The following is a 25,812-nucleotide window of genomic DNA, read 5'->3' on the forward strand; positions in this document are numbered from 1 at the left end:
GTCAATCATTGGTATGGCCACCGTTATTCTTCAACACAGCTGGAACTCTATTAGGCAGCTTTCTTGTATTTGCCTTATATGCTGGATCTCCATTTATGATGTTTCACTCGTTTTTTGTTGTTTTTGTAAATCCTAGAATATTATCAGGCTCCAGCAGCCTGATTCTGTTCACTCAAAATATCTTCTGGCAGTTTTGTTTTAGTGCCATATTTTCATATTTCCTTGTTCCTTGGTGATGGTATCACAAAGAATAGTTTATACTACACAGAGTATTTCTGGATGATGTCCACCTGATACTATTTTAGAAAAAACAAGATCAAGTCTGTATTTTCTCTTCATCAGAGCTTATGCAGAACCAAAGGACTAAGGGGAATGATAGCAGGAAGTCTATGAGCACCTAATTATTGTTTTACCACTTAAAAAGGCTATGCCATATCTTTTAACTCTCAAACACATTGTCCCAAATTACAATTTGAATACAAATCTTTCTAGCATGTTTCTCCGACGTATTTTCTGCATCTTTCTAATTAATGTCTGTAATAAATGTTTAAAATGCCTCCGGTATCTTTTCTTTTAACATTTTACCTGCAGAGTTTACAGGCTTTTGAAATCATTGCAGTAAAAATATGCAATAGGTAGAGTGTAGAAGATTTAGATTATGAAATAAAAGCAGCAAGGTTCATATTCTTTATTTTATTGTACACAAAAGGTTGGGAACCTTACAAAGTTTTGTGCCATATGTCAGCTTAATAAACTCATCTCAACTTTAACACCATTGTTACTGAATTACCCCAGTAGAAACAAATGTGTCACAAAGGTAACATGTTTAACGTGTTATAAACAACACCAATAAAATATTTTTAGGAGACTAAAAGCAACATTTAGAACAACCTGGTGCAAAAAAAAGAAATCTGCTTCTCTTCCAACAGGGAACGAATAGAGGAAGACACAAGCAAAGGCAAGCATATATAAAACACTATTTAAATCATTACAGCAGCAGCTTATAAACAGAACACATGCGGCAATTAAAATAAAAATATGGGTCTCGTTTTTAAGGCATCTGAGTGAAGACATGCACATGAAACCGCATGAGAAATACGATGGGTGGAGTAGAAAAGCATCACGGGGAAAAGTTTAATCTTTGAAGCTACAAAGTGCTGTATGTGTACTTGATTGTCTTCAGGTATGCTCGGCTATCCAGTGTAAAAATGAAGGCTCAGATTAAGTTGCCTGTAATAGTCACATTCAAAGTAAAACAAAAAACGAAACATTACATCACTTTGGATACACAAAGAAACACTAAGAGCTTCAAACACTGACAAGAAGTAACTTAACATGCAGAAGCAAACAAAGCCTTTTTGTTTCTTGGTTTGTGATATGAAACTACACATCTACCGTACGATGGGAACATAAACAGTACCACAATGTCAGATACTAGCGCTGTAATAAACAGTAATTATTGTAGAAACACAGTAAAGAAGTTTCTTGAGAACACAAGCTGAAGCACAGTAAGTAGAAATCTGCAGCAGCTGTAAATTCTTCTCGATGTAAAAGAGAAACGAAAGATCGCGAATGATAAAACGTGGCAGCACTGGCGTGATCGTAATCACATCGGAAGGCTCAAAAATGCAGTGTAATGATCACGGCCGCCCGCCTCTGGACTGGACCGCCGAACTGAAAATAAAACCAACTGAGAGGCGCAAATGACTTCACAAAACTGAGGACTTGAATACATTTCTGTGCACATACGAGGCTCGTTATGTGCCAAAATTATGGCCACGTCACGCCGTTTCAATTCAAACATCTTGCGGTTTGATGCTGTTGTTTGATGCTGTTCTGACTTGTCGTGCTCCCTTTTGTTTTGTTATGCCGTCCTTTTGCGTTGCTGTCATCTCGCTGTCGTTTGACAGCCGACAAATGACCCGCTGATGGCAAAACTCCAGTTACACAAGCTGTGTTCTGGATTTGGTTTCAGACACAGCTTCAGTGGTTTGTTGACATTTTGAGAATGTGCTGGCGACATGAAATTTTCAGATAATCTTTCTGCACAGTGTTGGAAAGCTCAGCAACACAGCAGGTTTAAAGCTTGAAGTTGAAAAGACACAAGGGAAACATAACTTTGGGACAAGTCGAACCTCATACAAGAAAATGTGTTTATGCTCAAGAGTAAAAAAGTTTTGTGGTCTTGTCATGCTAGTAGTCACTGTCATTTAGCAGTTAGAGGTGTGTGGGTCGCTCTTGTTCAGGACTCTCATTCAGAGGAGATTTTGCTGTCATAGAAACCGTCCTCGTCCTCAGAGCTTAAAGCAGAGGAGGACAGAGTCGAGCGATGTGCCTGCTGCGACTTCCGCCTGAGAGAAAGAAAGCAACAGAAAATCCATTCAGACTGACTAACTGTTCAGCTGGTTACTACACAGTGCCACCTAGTGCAAAGAGCATTTATACACACGAGTCATGTAGAAATCCACATTATTTCATAGTGACGAAGGAGAAGGCCTACTTTAATTCACTCTCCAGCGTTGTCACTTTGGCCTGCAGTGCTTCCTGCAGCTCCCGCTGCTCTTCCAAGTCCCTGAGAACTTTACGGCGGACTCCCTCCAAGCGCTCCACCTCTAACTCGCTCTCGTCGACTTGACGCTTCAAGGCTTTCACGCGCAGCGTCAACTGGGGATGGAGAGGGAGAGGACGGGGGTTAAAGGGGGACAGAGGAGGTGATGCAAGGAAGGAGTAGGGCTGGGGGTTAAAGGCATCAGCATCACTGGATGTGTGGGTTCGTAAGGGAGTGACAACAGCTATGAAGGCTGAGGTAACGTATAGGCGGGATGAGAGACGGGAGGTCAGGGAGCATTTTAGCACCCGAGTGAGGTTGGGTTTGGGTCGGGAGGTGTGCAGATGAGATTAGTGATGATGTAAGGAAGCAATTAAATACTGTTTAAACTGAAGCAGCGGTTAAGCAGAAGGCATACTTCAAACTTTATCTCTGGATAATTCTTACACAGTTATTAAGTTGGTAAAATAGTACAAAGTCAGAGTTTGAAAACTTAAAAAGTATATTTCACACAAGAAAACTCAAAAAGTTTAATATTTTTAACTTATTTGTAAGGTTTGGTGAGCGCTTACATATACAGGATGGAATTATTAGGCTACCATCTTTTTAAGGAAGCTTAGTAAAGAGACTATTGGAAAATAACTAGCTAGAAAGTCATAAAATCCCCACTAACAGATCTTAAATGGTCTCTGATTAACATACTGTTCAATTTCCTGTTTATTTATTAAAATCAAAACCTGAAGTGTGGAAAAAAGTCACAGGTGGTTTGGTATCAGCTCCTTCTGCTAAACTAACCACCGTTAAACCCATTTTAGGTGGTTAAATCTCATCTTCTCATGCAACCTTTAGCAAGAAACCCAAAATGTGAATCTGTTTCTTTAAATGGTTATATCCCGTTTGAGTATCAGAGCAAAAAGCAAAAAAGAAAGCAAACACTAAAGCCAATGAGCATGCAAATCCTCATATTTACCTGATCTCTCTGCTCAACGTGCTGGCTCCTCTCCTGGTCTAATGTGACGTTTAGCTCCTTCAGCTTTCTCTCCGTCCGCCTCTGAGAAGCTTGGATAGTGGCCTTCTCTCTGCACGTGGAAATTCAGAATGAACCACGTCATTCTTTGACATTTTAAAATTTTTATTCTGTATGCATTGGCAGTTAAAAACATTTATTCTCCTTCTCAAGTGTTTTAGTGATTGCATAGTGAACGTCATTAATAGTGCTCAAAAATGACCTGTTTAGTCATACCTTTCTTCACTGTGTAGTTTCTCCTCTAACTCTTGAATTTTGGTTTCTAGAAGTGTGATTCCAGCCAAGGGTCGAGGCTGTCCCTCCATGTCTGCCACACGAGACTTTAGTTCCTTCATCTGCAAGCAGAGTGACAGTGTGACAACTAGCAAGCCACATATTTTGTAAGAAGCCATTTTAAAGATCTGTGTACGTGCGCACCTGTCTCTCCAGTGCACTCTTGTCCATTTCCAGGTCATGTCTGGCTGAACGCTCCTGCATGAGCTCTGAACGAAGCTGGTCAACCTGAGAAAAAAACCCCCATAATCATATGTAGATAAAGTGAGCAGGTTAAGTTATGAAATATATATTACAGTGAAATGTCTCCTGCTTATTTGCATGTGTATTCAAATGTATGTCGCACCTGATCTCGGCTTCTGCTAATGCGATCGTTCAAAAGCTCCACATTACTCTTCTCCTCATCCAGCTCGATCTCCAGGGTTTTAATTTTATCCTGTGAACACACACACACACACACACACACACACACACACACACACACACACACACACACACACACACACACACACACACGTAAGTAAATGTGTAGTGATGCATATTCACATTTCACTTGACACCTCGACATCCCGTGCATGACTCCCAAACCACTTGTAACACTTGATCTCCATTTTTTTGACTCACCCCTTAATCCCCTCCATAACTCCGGGGTTATAACCTTTGACCTTGAAGCCTTACCTCCAGACCTCTGACCTCCCGGGCACGGTCAGTGTGCGTGCTCTTTTCTGCTTCGAACTCGCTCTCCAAGTGTTTGAGGCGGTTGTTGAGCAGGTCTCTCTCCAGCTGAGCGCTGTCTCTCTCCTCACTGCACGTCAGCAGCTCCTTCTTCAGACGAGAAACCTGGATAAAAGATACAAAGTATTATTTATGAAATTTTCTATTTTCATGGATTTTTTCTTTCCCCTTTCTCTCTGGTTTTTTTTTGCCTTCATAACTCCCTCCAGGCTTACCTCAAAGTTTAATGGGCATGGCTGCTCATTTTAGAATCCGCACTTCTTCACTGTGAGAAACTTAAATGTACCTTCTGCGAATGTGATGTTTCCATAAATTTCTATTTAAAGTTTCAACAGCTTCAGTATCTCACCACATTTTTTCCTCCAAATTCTTTGATCTATTTTATGCCCCATATAAGTAATTGCGACTCTTCAGCAAAAACATATTAGACACTAAAACTGGACTATGCAGTTCTTGGAGAAACCGCAGTGGGATTGTTGCTACTGCTGGACTCACTTGCTGCTATAAAGTTGGAGATAAATAGGCTGGCTAAGAAAACTGAAGACAAATAGCAGTCAATATTTGATGAAAAAATCCACTAAGGCAGGGTTTTAAGGCAGCTTTAAAGTGTGAGTGCTAGCTGAAAGACTTGAAACTGTGATGGTTTTAATTTGAACTGCAGTATAACCTCACATAGAAGCAGACAACTGACTCAAAAATGTGTCTGTGTTACTATTACTGAATGTCCACACTCAGAAACAGACAGACAGACAGTCAGGCAGGGATGCTGAGAGGCAAATAGGTTTAAATAGATTAAAATGTGTATACAAGACTTGTTTGAATAAAACACGTGAAAAATATCAACCAGTTGGAGGGAGGGAAGATTCACATCCACCAATGAGACGATGGAATCCAGCTCTTTCGTTGTTACTTGCTTACACATGTGTCACAGTTCCGTGTCATACTGTAAATTTTGGTATTAATCCAATACCAAATAAATACAGGGTTATACAGGTTATTGCCAAAACCGATAGCGACACAGATGCCGATACTTTTAACCAATTAAGGCGGCTCATGTAGGAGAGAGCAGTGTGTTGTGATTTATCAGATGAATCATTGGTTTAAATCACTATGATTTTTACTTTCCACAATAATTAGTTAACGCAACAAAAGAGACCTTTCAGCTTTTAATCATCGTTTGAAACTGAAATCTTTGGAGACTTGAAATGTAAATGTGTCTGTAAAGAACTTTAGGTCAACTTCTGTTGTTTAAATGTGCTGTAGGTTTCAAATCAAATAGTAACAGTCAACAGGAAAAGGTTGAGACATTTTTTATAGTGAATGTCTGAGGTGTATGTTTTCATTTCCAAACAATAATTTCCTAGATAATTTGCTACATACTGAACTTAGAGGATAGAAAGTATCTATCTGATAGCAATAGCAGCGATCTGCCCACCTCTACTGTGTCAGTTAAGCAGCAGTTGAAGCTACCACCCTGTACATTTCTAGAGCCATCTTTCCTCACCTCTTCTTGCTGGGTCTTCAGGTTGGTCTGAGCCCTCTGCAGCTCGGCCAGCCTGTCCTTACTGCTGCGCTGCGCCTCCAGCAGGTCCTTCCTCGAGCGTTCCCTGTATTCATCAAACTGTATCTGCAGGTTGGTTACAGAGTGACGAGAATCTCCCATCATCAGCTCCACCTGAGAGTGAGACAGAATTAAGAAAGACTCGAGAAAATGACATCTCCATCTGTCCATCCATAACTCTTTCACACCTCTTTGTTAAGCTTTTCAACCGCCCGATCCAGCTGCCTCTTCTGCTCCTCCAGTTCGCTTTTGCCCCTCCTCAGCGCCTCCCTCTCCATGTCTCGGTCCTCCAACCGTCGGACCAGCTCGTCCCTCTCCTTGCTCAGGCGGGCGGCTCCTCTCTTGGCCTCCTCCAGCTGAGACTTCAGGGAGCGGTTCTCATCCTCCAGGGCTTCCACGGCATCCTCGTCCTCCGGGCTCCGAGGGATGCTGGAGTGAAGCTTTGTCTGGGGAGCATATCAAGCTATGAACACAGCAGATAGACTAAATTGTCTTTTTATTACTCAAATAAACTGTATTACAAGTCAAGACTTGCACTGGGCCAAAAAAAGGAATAAATCCTTGTGTTTAATTTATAATTTGGGCATGTAATAAGTTATTAAATTTGGTTGGCATACAAAACAAGGAGAATGACAAATAATAAAAAGCTTTCATATTTAAAGCAGAATTAAAATCGAAGTTCTGCACTTGAAGCATTAACGTGACGACTGCACAAAAAGTCCAGTTTGTCTGCATATTTGATAAACTGCTGTGCACTGATTCTGTCTACAGATTTGTGAAAGACTGCTCCACACACAGATTACAGCTCTTTAAACAGCTGGAATACACAGCTGTTCCAGTCAACATACAGCACAATCCACAATGCTCATCTTAAGCAAATTTATCCCAGAGGGATTTCTAAGCCTTATGTGCTTAAAGGGGATTTTTTTTTTAGTGCAATTCTTTTCACATCACTTGGTTGAATATAGTGTCTGTGTGGGAGGACACTTCTTTTGTTCTTGTGCAGTATATGTGTTTACATAATTTTGCTTGTGTGTACAGCTGTGGAGTGTAGCCGCTTTTTGAGCAGTACCATGCGGGCCAGCCTTTCCCTCAGGCGACTGTTTGTCTCTTGGAGCTCCAGGTTGTTGTTGCCGTGGTCCACCACAGTACTTCCTGCACCAGCTGACGACTGTAGACAGGAGTGCATCAAAGCAGAGAGAAGACAGAAACTGAAGCTTTATTTTCTGTGTCGAACATGCTCATTATGCCTACACTTTTCCTGTTATTTTTTAAAATCTAAAGAGAAACTTCCATATCTGCATTATTTTTAAACATCAAATGGTGCAGGATTCCTTAATTTTATGCTGTAAGACTCTTGCTTCGTTTCTACAATCCAGATGATGCTTCACCTCCTTTGCCTTCTCGAGTGCCTTTTCCAGCTCAGTCTTGTCTTTCTGAAATTGCTCCTTCAACTTGCTGATCTCGGACTGAAGCGCGGCCTCTTTCTCTCCGCTCGCCTTCTTCAGAGCTTGAAGTGCCTCGATTTTCTCGTCCAGCTGACCTCTTTGTTTGTCCAGATCGGTGCGAGCCCTCTTCAGGTCGTTATGGCAACACCGAAGCTCCTAGGGACGGGCAATCAGAGATGGATAATGTGTGTGAGCGAGTGAGTGAGTGAGAGGAATGTGCCAGGGTGCAAAATAATGTATTAATAAGAGGCATATGAGTGTGAGTATGTCTGTCTGTAGGAAAATTTAAAGAAAAAGAGCAAAAGCCCACATCCACACTGCTGCTGCGACACATTAAAGGAAAAAAAAGAGGGAGTAAAACATACTGTAAAACAAAGGAGATGAGCTCCTGCATTTCACCCACACACTGAGCATAATCTTTGCTGAATTACCTCTGCTAAAGAACGGTTATCATCAGACGCAGACGTTTGTTTCTTCTTGGCAAGCAATGAATCCTGAAGATCCTTTAGCTCACCCTCCAAGTCTTCCTTTTCCAAATGAGATTTTTGCAAGCTATGAAAAGAAAGAGAGTCACTTTATAAACAGCAAGGCCATTAAAAAAATAAATAAATGAAATACACATATGCACACAGCTCGGGTAAAACGCTGCACAAAAACAGCAACTGCAAGCAACAAACAAAGCACAAGGGAGTAAAAGTTACTATGAAATCACCACAACCACAAAACTCTCAGATTCTAAGATTGCACACGAAACTGCAATTCATCATTTGCTTATTTATTTATTTAAAGGAAGAAGAATTTCATCAGCAAACAGAAAAATTATGAGGATAGTGAGGATGAGCAGGGGAAAGTTGTTTAGTAAAGTTGGGTTCACTGATCTAATGATCGAATCAGACATCATCAGATACAGAATCCACTCTGATGGGAGCCTTACAGGTGAATTTCAGGGAGTGGATCTCAAGTTTTCATTGAAACCAGGCTAAATCTACACTACTCAAACCAAACATAGCAAGACTAATTTTCTCTCTCACGTTTGGCTGCTGGGGTTCGCCTCGTTCCTGCCAAATGAAAAGCCAAGTGAAACATGGCAGGCATTAAAAATAACTCTGGAGAAATATAATATTATTAGACTGAGGCATAGAGAGCTCTTTTCACAGGATGTTGTAAAGTTTTCAGTGAGCAATGCAGATGATTTGAACCAGTTCCCCATTTGAAATACGAAATGTGACAGTGACAGAGTGTTTCTGATGCATGACCAAAGCTGAAACATGTTCCACCAGCATGCATATTCATGCTTTCTAATAGGTTTACAAATATGTCTTTGTTGCTGTTCACTGAGGTGATCGATCATATATGCATTTATGTTAAAGAAGATGCAGGACTTGTGATACTAACTCCTCTTTGGTCGTTTGCAGCTCCTGCGTGGTGGCCTCCAGCTCCGTCTTCCACTGCTCTCCCTGATCTCTCCAGCTCTCCAGCTCTTGCTCTAGTGTCAACACGGAGGCGTTCACCCTCTCCCTCTCCTCTTCGATCTGCTCCTGAGACTGAGGCGCACGGAAACGCACACAGAATTTCATTTTAGAGAAGTGAAAGTGAGCGTTTAAAATGCTTTTGGTCCTCACATTCATTTCCTCCTCATTATCGTGACACGTTAAAGCACAGTGATTCAAAAGGAGCTAACGCACTCAAATCTATCACATTTTCTTTTAATTTTTTTTTCTGACAAATGTTCAGCCCGCAGGATTAGAAAAAAAACAAAAAGAAAACAACAGATCTTTCAGCTCGCACCTTCATCAACAAGCATCCCACGTCTGAAGAATACTACATAAGAAATATCACCGTAATATATCAGGTAAACATGACAGGGTGCTGTACGGTCGGTACTGTGCAGTCGGTGTAAACAGCGATTCAACCGCTTTAATCCTCCGCTCGCCAAATCAATCACCTCATCAAAAGCAACTGCCAGCTTTGTCTGCTTACTTCCTGCTCTCCGGCTGTCTGTTACACTTTTTTATTCTGACACTGCTGCAACTTTCCCCTAAATCTGCATAATGATCTATTTCTGTATATACATATATTCTTCAGATTTCCTCTTCACCACACCCCGCAGCACCCCAGAAACAGTCGGCTGGTGGAAACAGAAACTTTACCAAAAATTCAGCTAGAAAAGTTTCACTCTGCAATCACAAGCAGTAAAATTCTCTTTCTTTAACTCTGCACACCAAGCTCAGTCTGACCTTGTGATACCCTGACTCCTGGTTTGAACACTGACTGCATTAAACCGAATAGCAAGATAAAGCCTGGGTGAATGAGGGGCAGATAAAACATCAAAGCACAAGTTAACATCACCTTAATAATTCATGCAGGACACAAACTACCTGACAGGCATAACCTGATTGTTCTCCCAAGACAATTGTACCAAGAAATTGCGTATGACTGTGATGTCACAAGAAAAAAAAAATCCACTCAGTGATCGGAAACAGAGAAACTTTCACTGTGATTGCTGCATTGCAGGTTTTCCTGTAACCAGAGAGTTTATTTCCTTCTTTGTCAACACGGCCCAAATGCTAACCCTCGTCGTATGGATCCGAAACGAGCGGGAGAATTATGTAAAACAGTAAATCTCTTAGTTGTTATTAGCAAACTGCCTATTTTTAGTCATACATTAACTAAAGAAAAGTGATTTTATTAATCGTCCTCTAAAAACTCTCAATGACAGCCTGCCAAGCTTGAACCTTCAGATAATCAAAGACAACAAATGTTAGATCCACTGTAGGCAGCTCCAGTAGTGGGGCACGTCCCTCTCTCCCCCCCCATAAAGGCACTTGCTCCATTTTTATAACAGATATTGCCTGGACCTGGCACAGAGGGCTCAAGGGAGGAAGAGGCAAATTATCTTGTAATCTGTAGTCTCTTGGTGTGACACTGAAGCAGCATCACAAGGAAGATCAAAGTAGAAATGAAATAGAAATAAAAAAAGGACACTGTTTCATATTTTTCACTATGAAAGTACAGACGGAAATGTGCTGATTTTGCTCATTGATAAAGCGAGTGCACATGTTTTTTTTGTTTCCATCACAGTCAGAGTTTATTGCCTGAAGCATCTATCGTTGTGAAGAAGGTTGACTTTGTGATAAAAGGGGAATGCTTAAACAGTTAATAGTTAACCTATTGTTCTTAAATTGGCACTTACAAGTGTGTCATTAACTCTTTGTTTCTAGTTTTTAACTGACCAAAATAAAATCTCTCTTCCAGAGCTTGTCAGGTCAGACTACACTCAAGAAATTCAGCCAAAAATCATACAGCTGGTGATGGAAAAGTCTTAATTTAGACGTATTTCTAAGGACGCTGATAATCATGCAGAGATCACAGACCACACATCAAACAGCTCCAGTATTTCCTGACAAATTTATGATTTATTTTTTAAAGACAGCCCCTGATGACTCTCAGCTGCAGAGTTTTAATTGCTTTCATCTCTAGTTTCAGTGTTAATTGTTTTCGCAACTAAAACAAGTCTGACATCTGTAGAGTAATCTTCTAAAGGAATTTCATTTTAAGATTTGTTGGAAAAGAAAATGGTGTAATGTGTATTTTTTTTGTGAGGAGTGCACTTCAGAAGATCAGTTTGGAAAAAGCAGAGCTCCAGCTTCTATATTTTGTGACGTCGTATCTGCGTATAAACAACAGAGGCATCCACCTGTGTGAACTGCTCCATGGTTTTTCTCAGGTCCTCCATATCCTGGCTGTACTGCTCCCTCAGACTCTCCATCTCTTTGTCGTGGCACTCCACCTCCTCCTTTAGTGCCCCCTTCAGGGCTGTCAACTCCCGCTCTCGCTGGCGTAGCGTATCTTCTAGACGCTGGCGCAGCATGGTGGCCTCAGCCAGCTGGGCCTGCAGAGCGGCCACATCCTGCAGAGAGGAAAAAAAAAAGGCACATTCAGGTGGGTGCAATGGTGAGTTTGTTTGTGCATGCGTAACTGTGCAGCGTCCTGACCGTCTGCATCGAGTCTGAATGAGATGAGTTTTCGGAAACCCTCCTCAGTTCTTCCTGAAGCTCAGCTAGCTGATCTTCCAGCATGTGCAGACGTGATTCTGCGATTTCTCTGGCGATACGCTCCTCGGCCAGTCTGAAACACACGCACACACGCAGTCAGTGCAACAGTGAGAATATGCTCCAAAACAGCACAGAAGCAAAAAGTTGGAGCTTTGTTTTAAAACCACACACACTTACTCTTCCTGGGCTTGCTGCAGTTCTTTTTTGAGGCGTTTGATTTGCTCCTGAAGTTCCTCAAGATTTCCTGTTTTGAGGCTTCCATCAGATCCTTCCTTCTGCAGAAAATGAAACACACACAAGGAGAAGAAGAGACTAAAAGGTAAGACGAGGAGAAAACAGCAAAGGGACAAACACAAAGAGGAAGGCTGGAGCTAGTGCCACTTTCGGCCTCGCAATGCATTATGCACTCTGTATTATCTTAACCTTTGAAAGAAAACCCCTGGCTTGGATTCTTTGCCCTAGTTTCTGACAGTCAGAAAATCTTTGGGAGAACAAGCCCTGCCAGTGCGCTCAGATATCGTCAACACAGACGCTCTCCCCACAGAAGCAGCTCGTTCTGACAGGCTGCAGGGGGAAAAAAGAGCCGGAGAAGCAGCAAAAAGCTCGCTCTTCGCCCACACCGCTCTGCCGTTCGGAAAGGCCTCCTCCTCAGTGAAAAAGGGGGAATAAGCGCAGCCTGCCTGCCCATGAAACTCCTCTTATCCTCCTACACACTCATTACAAGGACGCACACACGGAGAAGAAAGAGACAAAGCGAGGATCACGGACGGTTCTGCTCCTCGGGGGACTCTTTCACATTTCTGTTACTTATCATTGATTATGAAGATATATTTTGTTTTCACTTTCTTCTCGTCCCCCGCAGGACAGACTGTAGATAATCCCGTTCTGGGACATTGCTCTCTATCCTCACAAAAAGATAATTAAAAGAGGATAAAATAATAAGGGAATAAGTGTAAGCTCTTCTGAGCACTCAGTATGAATTGCATCAGCTGTATAATGATGTGTATTAACAATTTTTTAAAAAAAAGAGCCTTTCTTGCTGGGTCCACAGTTCAAAAGTTTAGCAGTGTTGGAGGTATGTATAATGTTAACCCTGCATTTAGTTCAGAACACTAAATAGAATAAAACTTATCTACCAATTTCTCGTTTTTGTTCCTAAAGATGTGGTAGATAAATCTTAATATTTATGTTAAGCTAACCTGAGTAAAAGCAAAATGGAGATTTTGAATGATGCCCCGTTTAAAAAAAAAAAGTAATTGCCTCACTTGTTAAATCATGAATTAATAAATTTTTGGGGAAAACTGAGTCCAGTTTCACATGTCACACCCAGGTCTGATTACTGCCAGACCTGTTGAATCAAGGAATCACTTAAAGAGACCCTGCCTGACAAAATCAAGTAGTTTACAAGATCCGAAAAAGCAACAAATCCACGATCTAAAGAAACAGCTGAGAAACAAAGTCAGTGACATCTATCAGTTTGGAAAGGCTCACAAAGCCATTTTTAAAGCTTTGTGACTCCAGTGAACCACGGTGAGAGCCGTTACCTACAAATGGAGGAAAGAGAGAAAAAGCACAGTGCTGAACCTTCACAGGAGCGACTGGCCTATTAAAATTATTACAAAAGTGTATTGATGACTTATACAGGAGGCCACACAAGAACCCACAACAACATCTAAAGAACTGCTGGATGTTCATGCTCGAAAACCTCCAGTGTGGCCGAATTAAAACAAGAGTAGTGGGCCAAAATTATTACAGTTACAATTACATCACACAGGGCCAGGTAGGCTTGGATAACTCTTCTCCTTAAGTAAGTGAAATCAACATTTATATAAACATATTTTGTTTTTACTTGGTTTATCTTTGTATAATATTATGTGTCAAATGATCTGAAACATGCAAGTGTGACAAATTTGCAAAAAATACTTCTTTTAAAAAAAAAAGAAATTATTGAAAGCCAGATGTTGTCCTAATGCTCACGTCCCTGAAAACATTCAAATGCAACTGCACATCAGTATTCACAGCTGGCATTCAGCCTCTGAGAGGTTGTAGTCCTGTGATTGTAGAAAGGTCGAAAGAGCGAACGGTTCATATTTAGTTAAATAATAGTAAAAGAAAGAAAGACTTTCTTCTCACACTTGATACATTTCTTGCCTAAATGACCAGATCATTCTTCTGGACTCTAAAACACAGGAAGTATCAACGTAGAAGAAAAAGATTTTTCTCTTTTCAGATTTGAAACCTTTAAGAATTACAGCTGGTACTTACACAGCTTTTTCTTATGTAATGACCTGTATTTATTTTAATGTTGTGGGTTGAAACGATTCATTCGTAATTTCAACATCAGCAAAGGAAAGAAAGTGTTTAAGAGCAAGTTTGGGAGGTTCGGGCTATTCGAGCTGTTGACATAAAAAATGAATTTGTGATTCAAAAAAGGGCAGATGACGAAATGGATAAACACATCCTGCATTGAGTACAGTGCACTCACTGTATGTTTTTATTTTTGCTGCCTTAATTCTTCATGGCGCTGATTCAACAAGGTGCCGGAAACATTCCTCAGAGACTTATCATATTGATGTGATAACATCACACAGTTGCTGCAGATTTTCTTGCTTCACTTCCATGATACGAGTCTCCCGTTCCATCACAAATGTGCTGTATTCGATTGAGATCTGGTGACTGTGGAGGCCATTTGAGTACAGTGCACTCACTGTGATATTCAAGAAAACAGTTTGAGATGTGACGTGCTGGAAGCAACCATCAAAAGATGGCACAGTGTGGTCATGAAGGCATGGTCAACAACAATACTCATTACACTGTGGTGTTTAAATTATGCTCAGCAGGCACTAAGGGCCTCAAAGTCTGCCAACAAAATTTTCCACACCATTACACACTCAGCACGAGCTGGCTTATGCCAAACTCTGACCTTACCAGCAGAAATCAGACCAGGCAACATTCTTTTCTCTATTGTTGTCCAGTTTTGGTGAATTGTTGCCTCAGTTTTCTGCTCCTGTCTAACAGGAGTGGCACCTGGTGTGGTATTCTGCTGCAGTAGCACATCTTCATGTTTGGTATATTCAGAGATGATCTTCTGTGCATACCTTAGTTGCAACAAATGGTTATTTGAGTTACTGTTGCACTGATATGTGCTTGAAACAGGCTGTCCATTCTCCTATGACCTGTGGCATCAACAAGATATTTTCACACAGAGAACTGCAGCTCACTGGATATTTTCTTTCTTTCTCTGTAAACCCGAGACATGTGTGGAGAAATCCCAGCAGATGAGCAGTTTCTGAAATACGCCAAACAGCAACCTCGCCAAGCTCAAAGTCACTTAAACCACCTTTCTTACTCATTCTTATCCTCAGCTTGAATTTCAGCAGGTCGTCTTGAACATGTCTGCATGCCTAAATGCACAGAGTTGCTGACATGTGACTGGCTGAACAGGTGTTAATAATGAAGTGGCTGCTGAGTGTATCTTCCTGTTACGTCCGTGATGGCAAAGCATCAGGGCACATGAATGTTTACACTACAAAAGACATGTGGACAAAGCTAGCGGCTTGAGTGATCAGACCAAAAAGCTAATCCTGATTGCGGGTTACCATTGCAATCTGTAGCAGGGGCTTTGTTAACTTAGTTACCTCAAAGACAAGTAGTTTCACCTTTTTCATTGAACGTGGTCTGTCAGTATGAAGTAAAATTCTCTAGAAATGTAAATAAAATCTAATCTTCACTCATCAGTTTAGCAGGTCACAACATGTGAATGTGACCTTTGTGTGTCAACAAACAGACAACAGTTTTCACACTGTACGCAAACAAGCAAGCATACATTAGCAATGTTAGACTCGAGTAAGCCAACACAGACGAAAGGGTGTCAGTGTATAATCTCAACAAGTTTCCCTTTAACAAGCATTAACTGGTAACACCACAGTAAAACACTCAAAACACAGCGCAAGCACTTTGAGAAAGCCACAGACACGAGGGTGCTGACAGTGAAGTGTCACAAAGTCAATACAGCTCAAAATACAAACTTCTAATTATTAAGGCTAATTATTAGTCAGTTTTAACCTGGACACTGGTTGCATCAAAAAGATCTCCCTCTGGAAACACAATCATGTATCCCTGCTCTGATCTTATGTTGAGGTTTGATACAGACAAAAGCAGCACTTTGCTTTAAAGGCAGAGCTGGAGAATAAATAGCCTTGGAAAAAAAAAAAAGGAGACTCTTTCATCCTACGGCTTGATGCCGTTTGTGGATTTTTCAGTAGCTGCTGAAGAGCCCGAGATGACTTCTGCTAAGAAGAATAAGCCACTAAAGCCACAGCAATATACTAAAGTGGACAGTGTGGTTAACGTCACAATAAAAGGATATTTTTTTACAACGAGACCCCTCAGAGGAGGCTCTGTCCCATCCAGCGAGCCAACCCCGAGCTGGTGCAGGGTTCCACTCCAACTCAATTATTGATGCCTCTCAATGACTGCGCTCTCACCACACTGAGCTTTCCTCTGCAGGTGCATCGTTGCCAAGAGACAAGATGGGCAAAATAATTCACAGGCAGCCATGGTCACAAGCACAATGAGAAGTACATAACAAGGGATCATACATAATCAAGGACATGTAATATGAGAAGGTAAGGCCACAAAGGAATCATTTCTGTATGCAGATTTATTCAAAAAGATGCTAATTTAAAGGAGGAAGCGTGTGTGTTCTCATAAGTGTGGAACAATCTGTTTCAATAAGGCGTAACAAGAAGCGCAAAGCAGCAAACATGGCACCAAGACGGGGAGAGGAATAGTCAGCCTGCTCCTTTTCAAGTTTTTTGGCCTGCCAAAAGAGGATCGAGGAGACAAGATGAATGAAACAGAAACTTCAGGCTGCCAACCATCTGCTAGCTTCACTGCAAGATGAAGGGAGAAACAGCTCCCGTCCCAGAGATGACAATTTGTCTAACCAACATGCTGCATCTACACTAAAAGCTAAATAAATTCCCTTTAATTATATATGTGAATAATGTCTTTTTATACTTTCAGCATTAAGATAATTGACTTTTTCTGAGATGTAGGTTAGACATCCCCAAAACAAAACCACAAAATACTGCTGGCACCTCGATGTAAACATAAAAACATTATCCAAGCATTCAAGTGTTGTTGACGTGGTTGGATTTCTTGAGTTTCACTTCATCGTGTTCGTGAAATATGAATATGAGAACACTATGGATGGTAGAAAGATGTGTCGTATTTTACTGAGTGCAAACAATGCGTTCATGGGTGTCTCCAGCATGTAACTGCTTTTCTGACTCATGTTATCATGATTACTGTTAAAAATTACTAGAATAAAAGGAAAGGCCTACTTCTTCTTCTTCTGACTGCTCCCTTTAGGAGTCACTCCTTTAGGAGTGGATCATCTTATGCTAACCCTACCATCCTATTCTGTCACACCAACCCTCTGCATGTTCATCTTCACTACATCCATGAATCTTCTCTTTGATGTCCCCTTTTCCTCCTGCCTGGCAGCTCCATCTTCAGCATCTTTTCCCCAAAATATTCAGCATCACATGTCCAAACCATCTGTCTCGTTGATACACTCATTTATAATCTCATATATATGGATCACTCAAAGTAAAATTCTTAGCATCTTTATCTGCTGCTCTTGAAGCTATCCTTCCATCACAAATTACCCCTGACACTCATCTCCACACTCCACCCTGCCTGCACTCTCATCATCACCTCTCTTCTGCGCTGTACGTTTGCATGGTTGATCAAGGTGTTGAAACTCATCCACCTTCACTGCCTCTGCTTTTTGCATCTTCTCCTTTCCATCTATCTCCATCTGATTCACACCCATCTATCCTGACTTGACTTTCATTCCTCTTCTCTCCAGTGCATACCTCCACCTCCTTTATACTTTCTCTACACATCACAGTGTTGACTGTGAAGATCACAGTCCAGAGAGACTCCCGCCTGACCTCCCTCTCACCACTTCAAACCTAACTGATGGACTTTGCAAAATCTCTTTTTCTTTTTACAATTTTAAAATCCCACAAAGGCCATGAAGCTAAATCATTTTAGCTAGCATGAACACAAGAGAGCGGTCAAAACAAATCGCCTATGACAATGAGCCTCATTTAGTAACGCCACCCACAGCTGATCGTGGAATATCCAGGAGGGAAGAGATTTCACAAACTGAGTTGTTGCAATGGTGCAGTGGTGATATCCTATAACAGCAGCACACTATTATTCACTGAGTGTTTAGAATGACCCGTTCTTTCACAAATGTTTGTAAAGGCAAACTGCATGATTTTATACACCTGTGGCCATGTCCATAGTCCATATAGTTTATACTCTCTGTGGTTAGATAACCCAGGCTGTGTCATACCTTTAAGCTGCCGGTTGTTTCAGCAATGGGGCTGACTTTTGGTTTAAGGAATCCTTCACTGTCACCGATGCTACAAAGGAAACATCAGACACAGAGAATGAAAAAAGTTTACCTGTGGCCTTTCGCTAATTTAGAGAGCTACACCTTATTTTTTAATACAATATGACACAGTTAAATGAACGATCTGTTAAAACAAGCCACATAAGCAATAGAAGTAGAGCATTTTTTAAATGTATCATGTAGTTTTAATTACCTGTTTTTCAGGATGTTGAAGCTAGTTTGCTTGATTGGAGTATCTCCCCCACCCATGATCTCTGCACTTTGACTTCTAGGAAGTGTCTCCTTCAAAGAGAGAATCAGTTAAGATGAGAAAATAAACCCAAAACAAACAGCTCAATTCTTGCTAAGAGCTCAGGCTCTGCACCATTATTACTTACAGGCTTTTTTGCTATAGTTGGAGGCGTGCTCTTGGCATTAAACTTCTCTGGTATCTTGAAATTTGACTTGGGAGCCTCGAAAGCGGTCACCTTGGCAACAGATCGAGGGCTCTTTCCGAGGCTGCTACTTGCTGGAGTAGCCTGGATCTTGATCTCAATGCTGGAGGAGGTAAACTGGGGTGAAGTGTAGGGATTCGGTGTTGGAGAGGGGAGGGAAACTTCTGGCTCAACAACTTTTCGAGCGTCAAGACTTGTGGACCTTTTTCGCTCTTCAAATCCGAGCCGCTGCCTCGCTCCAGAGCGCCCTCTGGTCTGTTGGGCGCTACCCGGTGTTCCACTGTTGAACTTACTGATGAGCTTGTTGATGGGAGCCAGGGAGTTGGTGTCGATTACAGGGACAGGCTCCTCGTCAGTTGATGCTGGAGGTTCGGGGAATGACTGTGACAAAGAATTTGGATTTGGTTTCTTATCACTGTACCTCCCCAAAGAGCCGGTGAAACCAGAGCCAGTTTGGTTTACCCCTCTGGGTCCCACGGGGTTAAATTTGACAGGTTTAAGTCCTGCTTCGTTATATGTTCCTTTACTTGTCCAGTCTGTGTTTTTCTCTGTTTCACTAGGTGTCGCTTTGAGTAGATATTCAGCTTTCGGCTTCTCTACCTGTTTTTCTCTGCCCATCCCATTCTCCTCCTCGCCCTGTGTCCCTGCTTGACCATCCCCTGGAGGTCTTTTGAGAGGGCTCCCAAAAATTTCCCCATCCTCCTCCTCTGCTGGGGAAACAGGGGACTGTGATGAGTTATCAGCAGGTGTGTAGGGATTTAAGAATTCTTTCGGAACTTTATTAATTTTTGGAAGGCTGTTGTACGGTGACGGTGTCCCCGAGCTGGAGGTGGGGGTTTTTAACTGAACTCCGTATGAGTCGCCTTTCTCTCCATCCTTCAGGACCACGTAAGGCTGCCCAGAGATACCCTGAACCCTCACTGCCACACCATATTTGTTGGAAGGAGTCGCCGCACTGTTGTTTCCCCTGGATTTATCAGGATAAACGCCGCCTGTGTCATGGAGGTCTTTGATGAAGCGTATCTGAACGCCATGATCCACCGGCATCTTCCTGTCAGCAGACAGGCTACTCATGCTCACTTCCTGGTTTTTGGTGCAAGCAGCCTGAGCAAACAAGGGGTAAAAAAAAGCAGGAATGCAAATCAGGTGATTCAGTGGAACAAGTAACAAGGACATTTATTTTTGCATGAACACGGAAGACTAACTGCTGACGCCATTTTTAAAATCTTTCTCACACACCAGAAGATTAAATTCTCATTGTCTGTTTTCTTGTTGATGTGTACACTGCCTGCTTCTTCCCAGGTGGAGTCATTATGACTGGGCAAAAATATCACATTGCGCGTATATCTTGATGAAACTATCATCTTCTCTTGCTGCTCTACAAGTTGAATTCCTTCTCAGCAAGAACTGTATTGTATTCGTGCCATGCCAAATATGCCACTGGGGCACTCAGCACCTCTTTGTACAGGTCGAGGCCTACTTTTTTCCAGAGGGTGTGTCTATTGTGAGAAGGAAAAAAACTGCATGAGGCATTCTGTATGAGACACCTGGAGGTTTATAGCCTCTTATTTATACAGTCACACTCTGTACAAATGTTAACAAGACAAACAAGATACAAAAAGAGGGTCATTCAGTTGATTCCAATTCAGATTATGAGTGCAATGCAACATCTTAATGACTTATTTTAATTTAAAACTTAGAAAAAAAGGTGGAACAAGGACCTACTCAACCCCACTGTCAGTTAGCACTACAATTTATTTAAAACACAAGTTTTAATATCAAGTTAAAGATCTAATCCACCAGTTTTAACCATTAAGTCTCTATGAATGTCTGTCTGCGAGTTATTGTAATGGTTCTGCACATCTGAAGAAACTTTCTAGAAGGAGAAATGAATCCTGGTTTGGAAGTTAAAAATTCTGCCACCCTCTTCGTATTTGAGAGGAATATCAGTGAGGGTCAAACAAAAGGATGATATTTGATTCAATATGAGAAAGTGCATGCTTTAACAGAAGCTGTTTTTGAGAGTCTTTCAGCTTTATATGAGTCTATTCATCCTTCTTCCACTTCTCTAATTCAGAGTTGTGGTTGGGCTGGAGCCTATGGCAGCTGTCACAGCACGAAAGGGGGTACACCACCACCTGCTGCAGGGCTACAACCTTTAATTTATAGAAGTGCAACACTAAATGACTGCAGAAACTTATTTTCAATGTCAAACCAAAGATAATGTGTATATTACAAACTTGACAAAGAGATCCATCGCAGCGCTCAGGATGGTTGGAATTGCAGCTCGACTTTGGGTTTAAAGACTAAATTTAAGTGACTCAGTCAGCCATAATATTAAGAGCACAGCCTAACCAAGTCCACCTTTTACAGTCTGATGAGCTCAAATGACCTCGGCGATGAACGCCATGAGAAGGTGAATACTCCTCCCTTTGTCCAGGCTCCGCAGAGCATAAAACACAAGGGGCTATGCGAGGAATGGGCTCCCCCTCTCCTGCCACCAAACTTCAGAGCAGAGCCACTCAGGCATAGACTGTTTACTTTAATATGCAAGGTTGTGCATACACACATCCACCTGCTGTGCATTCCCCATCTGGTTGTAGTCGAGTGAATAAGCATCGCTCCTCTCACTCTCATTGCAAGCAAAAAAGATGAAATTGCATGTGATCATATTAAAACCCTTCTCTGCCTTCTCCTGCATGTATTTAGGTGCTCCTAACGTTAATTTTATCTCACCATCATCCCATTTGTCCTCTCGTTTTGATTAAAATGTAACCGTCCTTGACTGCTGGCTACAGTGTAACACGCAGGACCTCGACCGCCAGTGAGGTTAGATTAGCAGATCAAAGGGACTCTGGCTTCCCTTAAAACCATTCTCAGGATTCCGGACGTTCCCTTTCAGCATTGCGCGTGGTTTGCATTTGTATAATAAGAACAGGTTAAAAGAAATTGAGGACAGCATCAACAATAAAGCCTACACATGCGGAAAAACTGTTAGACAAAGTGGGGAATATGGGGCGAGATAAATCAAACATCAAGCAACCAGTTTTTCAGACCATGTTGTGTGTCAAAACAATGGCCTATGCCTGAGCAAAATCTGTGCTTGCTTTTTTTTTTTTTTTAAAGGGAAGATGCCTATTGTATTATTGCCCAGGCGCTCAGTCCTCACACTGAAATCTCTCAGGTGTATTTATGTTCTCTTGGCTATTTCGGCTTCACACAAAGGCTCAGTTGTTGTACAGCTGTTGTTAACCAGCCAGTAGCTGAGAACTGTTTGGCGACAACTGGTTCACCTCCTCTCATACTCTCTCTGTTTCTCTCATGCACAAGGATTGGCTGTGTCAACAGACACAGGAATGCCACCAAACTGGCCAATCAGCCATCTCTGGTCCCTTTCTCCTCACTCGGCCGACTCTTCTAATTTTCCTCCGGTGCTGTTCCTGCACCCCAATCAGCTTCATTTTTATTCCACAGTTTCTTTTGTTCACAAGTATGTTAAGGAGACGAGTTTTGATGCAACAGTTTGGTGACGTGGCTGAAATCTGAAATCTCTGCACATTAAAATTCCAGCTTCTTTCTTTATTCCTGCAATTCATCAGACAAAAGACGTCTTGTATCGGATTCAGCCACCATCTGCAGTCCAAACACATATCCAAGTACACCAAATAATATTATAGAGCAGGGGTGTCAAACATAAGGCTCGGAATCCAGGATTGGCCCAGCAGAGACTCCAATCCAGCCCAGTGGACGGCTTTGGAGAATGTGAAGAAAGGGATAGATTTTGAACTTTTAACTGTAGTTTCATTAATTTTACAGCTTTTTCTATGATAAAGGCCTCCCTTTTTGCCATTATTACAACACCAAATAGTTGCACAATAGATAAACAATTAAATGACACTTCCTGTTTTCCAATATCTACTATAGAAACTTTCTATTATAGACAAAAAAAAATATTTATTATAAATACAGAAGAGTCTGCAATGAGCTACCAGACCCTTTTCTGCTGTTTTACACATTTATCATGGAGGAAACAGAGAGATACGGAGAGTTTCTCCAGTCTGGGCTATGATGTAAGCTGACATCCCTGAGATATTCAAATCCTAAAAACACTCCAGCCCCACCACACCAACAACAACAAAAAAAAACACATTATGATTTTATTCTGATAGTTTTGCAATATCTTCTCAGTATTTCTCGATTCACACATGGATGGCTTTGTGTGGGTGATAACTTGTAATAAATAATTTACATTATACAACTAGCCTATGTAAAAATCGCACAAATTAAAACGATTACACTAAGAGAAAAATAATAATTTGATGCCAAAAAACATCAAACTATCTACAGGAGAAGAACTAGTTTTGGGGCTGTGTGTTGGGAGACGAAAGGGGCAGTTCTGTGGTCTAAAATAGCAACAACATGGTAATAATATTCCCTCGTTAAAGGCGCATGTTTATGCAAACACCTCAAAATGAGCTTGGAGCATAAATTTGAGGTCAGGACTATTTCTGGGGCAATTTATTTTAAGACAAAAATCAAGTAAACACTCGATTTTAGAACAGCTTGTAAACTTTAGTGAGCTGTCATGAGGCTTATCCCACTTTTCCGCCACGTCCGTCTACTCCAAGCGCTACAAAGGCTGCTTTGTATTTCCACGGCACACTTAATTCACAAACCTTGACTCATACGACAAATAATCGTTTTGAAGTTTAACCATTAAATAGAACCCAAGCACCTGTGTACTCGTGGATTAATTGCGTCACACCCACCTTTCCGGTCAGTCAGTATCGGTGCGCGTCGAAACCACAGTCTTGTGTTTTTTCCCCTCCCTCTCTCTCCCTTTTCCACGAGCCACTGGGACCACGAGCGGAGCAACAAGATAAACAACCGACGCACCTGCCTCCCAGCGAGACGTCGTCGCAGCCTATTTGTAGCTTTTACCTGCCATAATAATCTCTCATATCCTCTTTACGCAGCGCCGAAGGATCCGATTATAGCCTGCGCATCAGCGCTGTGAGCGCACACAGAGCATAAAACCCCCCTAAAAGAAACCCAACAAACAAAAACGCTTGACAGCATACAATAAAAGGCTTTGTTTTGGGGTTTTTTTTTGTTTTGTTTAGCTCATTATCAAGAACAGGAAAAGCCGAACACGAGAGGGCGGCTGCCAAATCCAATCACAAAGCCACAGGTGTCCATCTGCGCAAACCCAAATGTTGTAAAATGCCTCATCAGCAAAACAGATCTCATTCACATTTGGTTTAATTTTTTAAAAATAAAAAAATAAAAAACAACGACAAACACATAGATTTTACTGCACCTGTAAAAATGAGCCTTATGCTGAATGATCCTCCTCACTTACGGATCTTGCATTTGACAGTCCTTCAAGAAGCAGCAGCAGCAGCGCTGAACAACGCTGGTGGGATGAGAAGGTGCTACTCAGTGAACCGATAACATAGGGGTAACTATCCCCTGCTACCAGTACAACCTGTTGCCAGAACATCCGATAGTGAGCGTCCCGCCTCAGTGCCGCCTTCATTAGTTGGGAGGAAGACCGAGGGGGAGGAGCCTGCTGCCTGGGCTCAGTCACATCAGGGGTTAATACACTACATCGAGTGTGACCCATTTCATCCATGCATAGGTCTTACGGTAAATAATCTCTTAATCATGCTGAAAATGGCGTTTGAGTTGGTGGTATTTCAATATGTTAATATAGCATCTCCAATACAGCTCACTATCAAAGTTTTTACACGATGCAACTCCATCCTTTGATGTCTGTTTTCTTAAAGATCCTTAAACTCTACTTGCAAAATGTATCCAGGGGTTATCTGGAGAGAATGACACGGTCTGAATGCAGGATGTTAAACAGGTTCAAAATAAATGTGTATCTGCCAATATGGAACAGTAAAATGCTGAATAGTTGTGATAATTAACATTGTTCATTTTAGACGACCATGTAAAAGCTACACAAATGGTCAAAGTGGGAAAATATAAAACTGAGATATGATTAAGAAATGTAGCTTCTATATATTTTATTGTTCCTGGTTAGAAAAACTGGTTTTAGAACAAGGGTAACTGTATGAAGCAAATGCTTCAGTTAATAATTTTGGTTCTATTTTATTTTTTAAAGCTCCTTCATAATGTACATTAATATTATAATAAATGTTATTGCATCTGAACTCCTGCAGGTACAGGTCTGTAAAAAGTACGCTGCTTTCATGAAGTGGTTAAGTAGCAGCCAGGTGCCGCTAATCAAATGTGCTTAACTGATCAACAGCAAGTGTAATACATAAACACTGTTCAGATGTGTTAGCATAATGCTGAGTAGAGACATCAACAATGGTCTTAGAGAAGCCAATGTTTCTGCCCATCAGGGTTATAAGGCCATCGCCATACAATTTTAAGTCCATTGTTCTGCACTAAGATTATTCACAAGTGCAAAACATTCAGGACAGCTGCCAGTCTTCCCACGAGCGGATGTGCCAGCAAATTTAACCCATGGTCAGACCAAGAAATCCAGGACAATAAAAACCCCAGGGCCTCGGTTAGAATGTTAAATGACATGATAGTACAATTAAAAAAAAAAAAAAAAAAAAAAGACTGAACAACTATGAATTTTTTTGGAAGGGTTGCCAGAAGAAAGGCAAAAAGCAACAACTTAGGTTTGCAAAGATGGATCGGAACAGACTGCAAGACTTGTGGAACAATGTCCTTTGGACAGATGAGTTTAAAGTAGATGTTTGGCCATAATTCACAGCATATCAGCACAACTACCTCCTACCAACTGTCAAGCATAGTGCTGGAGGTGTGATGTTTTGGGCTTGCTTTGCAGCCACAGAGTACCCTTCTGTATACCAAAATATTCTACAGCCAAATGTGTTCAACCTAAACTGGGCACACCAGCAAATCTACAATAGAATGGCTGAAAAAGAAAAGAATGATGTTATTTAATTAATGCTGCCAAATGTAGTACAGTTTTTCAGGGGACTGCACAGTCCTATGAAAACTGTATAAAGCTAATTATTTCAAATATTAAGATCATTTTCTTTAAACATTTCCCTTTTTAAGAATGTAGTAATTGGTTCTAACTTGGACTAATTAAAGGAGAAAAATATTTTAAGGAATCTGATTTCATTATTGCTATTTTTCAGAATACTTGCAAATTAGTAAATTAGACATTAAAAGTGTTTTTGAGTCACAATAGTATTACGAATGAGTTATTCATCCATTAATAAAGGCTTAACAAAATCATGTAATAATCCCAGCTGATGAAACCATTAATAAAGCCACACAAATAT

At 41.2% G+C, this 25,812-nt stretch overlaps 1 protein-coding gene across 4 annotated transcripts; it reads right to left on the reverse strand.

Moving 5' to 3' along the window:
* cgnb (cingulin b) lies at window positions 1-25,728 on the reverse strand. 4 transcript variants are annotated; one of them, XM_042222648.1, is made up of 22 exons: window positions 23,835-25,728; window positions 19,754-20,013; window positions 18,458-19,618; window positions 18,274-18,362; window positions 18,021-18,090; window positions 11,825-11,922; window positions 11,588-11,720; window positions 11,290-11,502; window positions 8,988-9,136; window positions 8,624-8,650; window positions 8,024-8,144; window positions 7,536-7,748; window positions 7,217-7,315; window positions 6,333-6,590; window positions 6,088-6,258; window positions 4,527-4,688; window positions 4,195-4,284; window positions 3,993-4,076; window positions 3,792-3,910; window positions 3,519-3,627; window positions 2,501-2,664; window positions 1-2,351 (listed from the first exon to the last, which is right to left on the reverse strand). In XM_042222648.1, the coding sequence occupies exons 3-22, from the start codon at window positions 19,586-19,588 to the stop codon at window positions 2,252-2,254; spliced, it is 3,600 nt and encodes a 1,199-aa protein (XP_042078582.1). In that variant the 5' UTR covers window positions 19,589-19,618; window positions 19,754-20,013; window positions 23,835-25,728; the 3' UTR covers window positions 1-2,251. The 4 variants fall into 4 exon arrangements, with proteins under 4 accessions (XP_042078582.1, XP_005927648.1, XP_005927647.1 ...); XM_005927586.3 differs by lacking the exons at window positions 19,754-20,013; window positions 23,835-25,728 and adding an exon at window positions 23,284-23,794; XM_005927585.3 differs by lacking the exon at window positions 19,754-20,013 and having other exon boundaries at window positions 3-2,351.
* Between the last annotated feature and the right edge of the window lie 84 nt (window positions 25,729-25,812).

Source organism: Haplochromis burtoni, unplaced genomic scaffold, assembly GCF_018398535.1.
Source record: "Haplochromis burtoni strain Fernald_Lab_line unplaced genomic scaffold, NCSU_Asbu1 Contig_90, whole genome shotgun sequence".
Classification (NCBI taxonomy): domain Eukaryota; kingdom Metazoa; phylum Chordata; class Actinopteri; order Cichliformes; family Cichlidae; genus Haplochromis; species Haplochromis burtoni.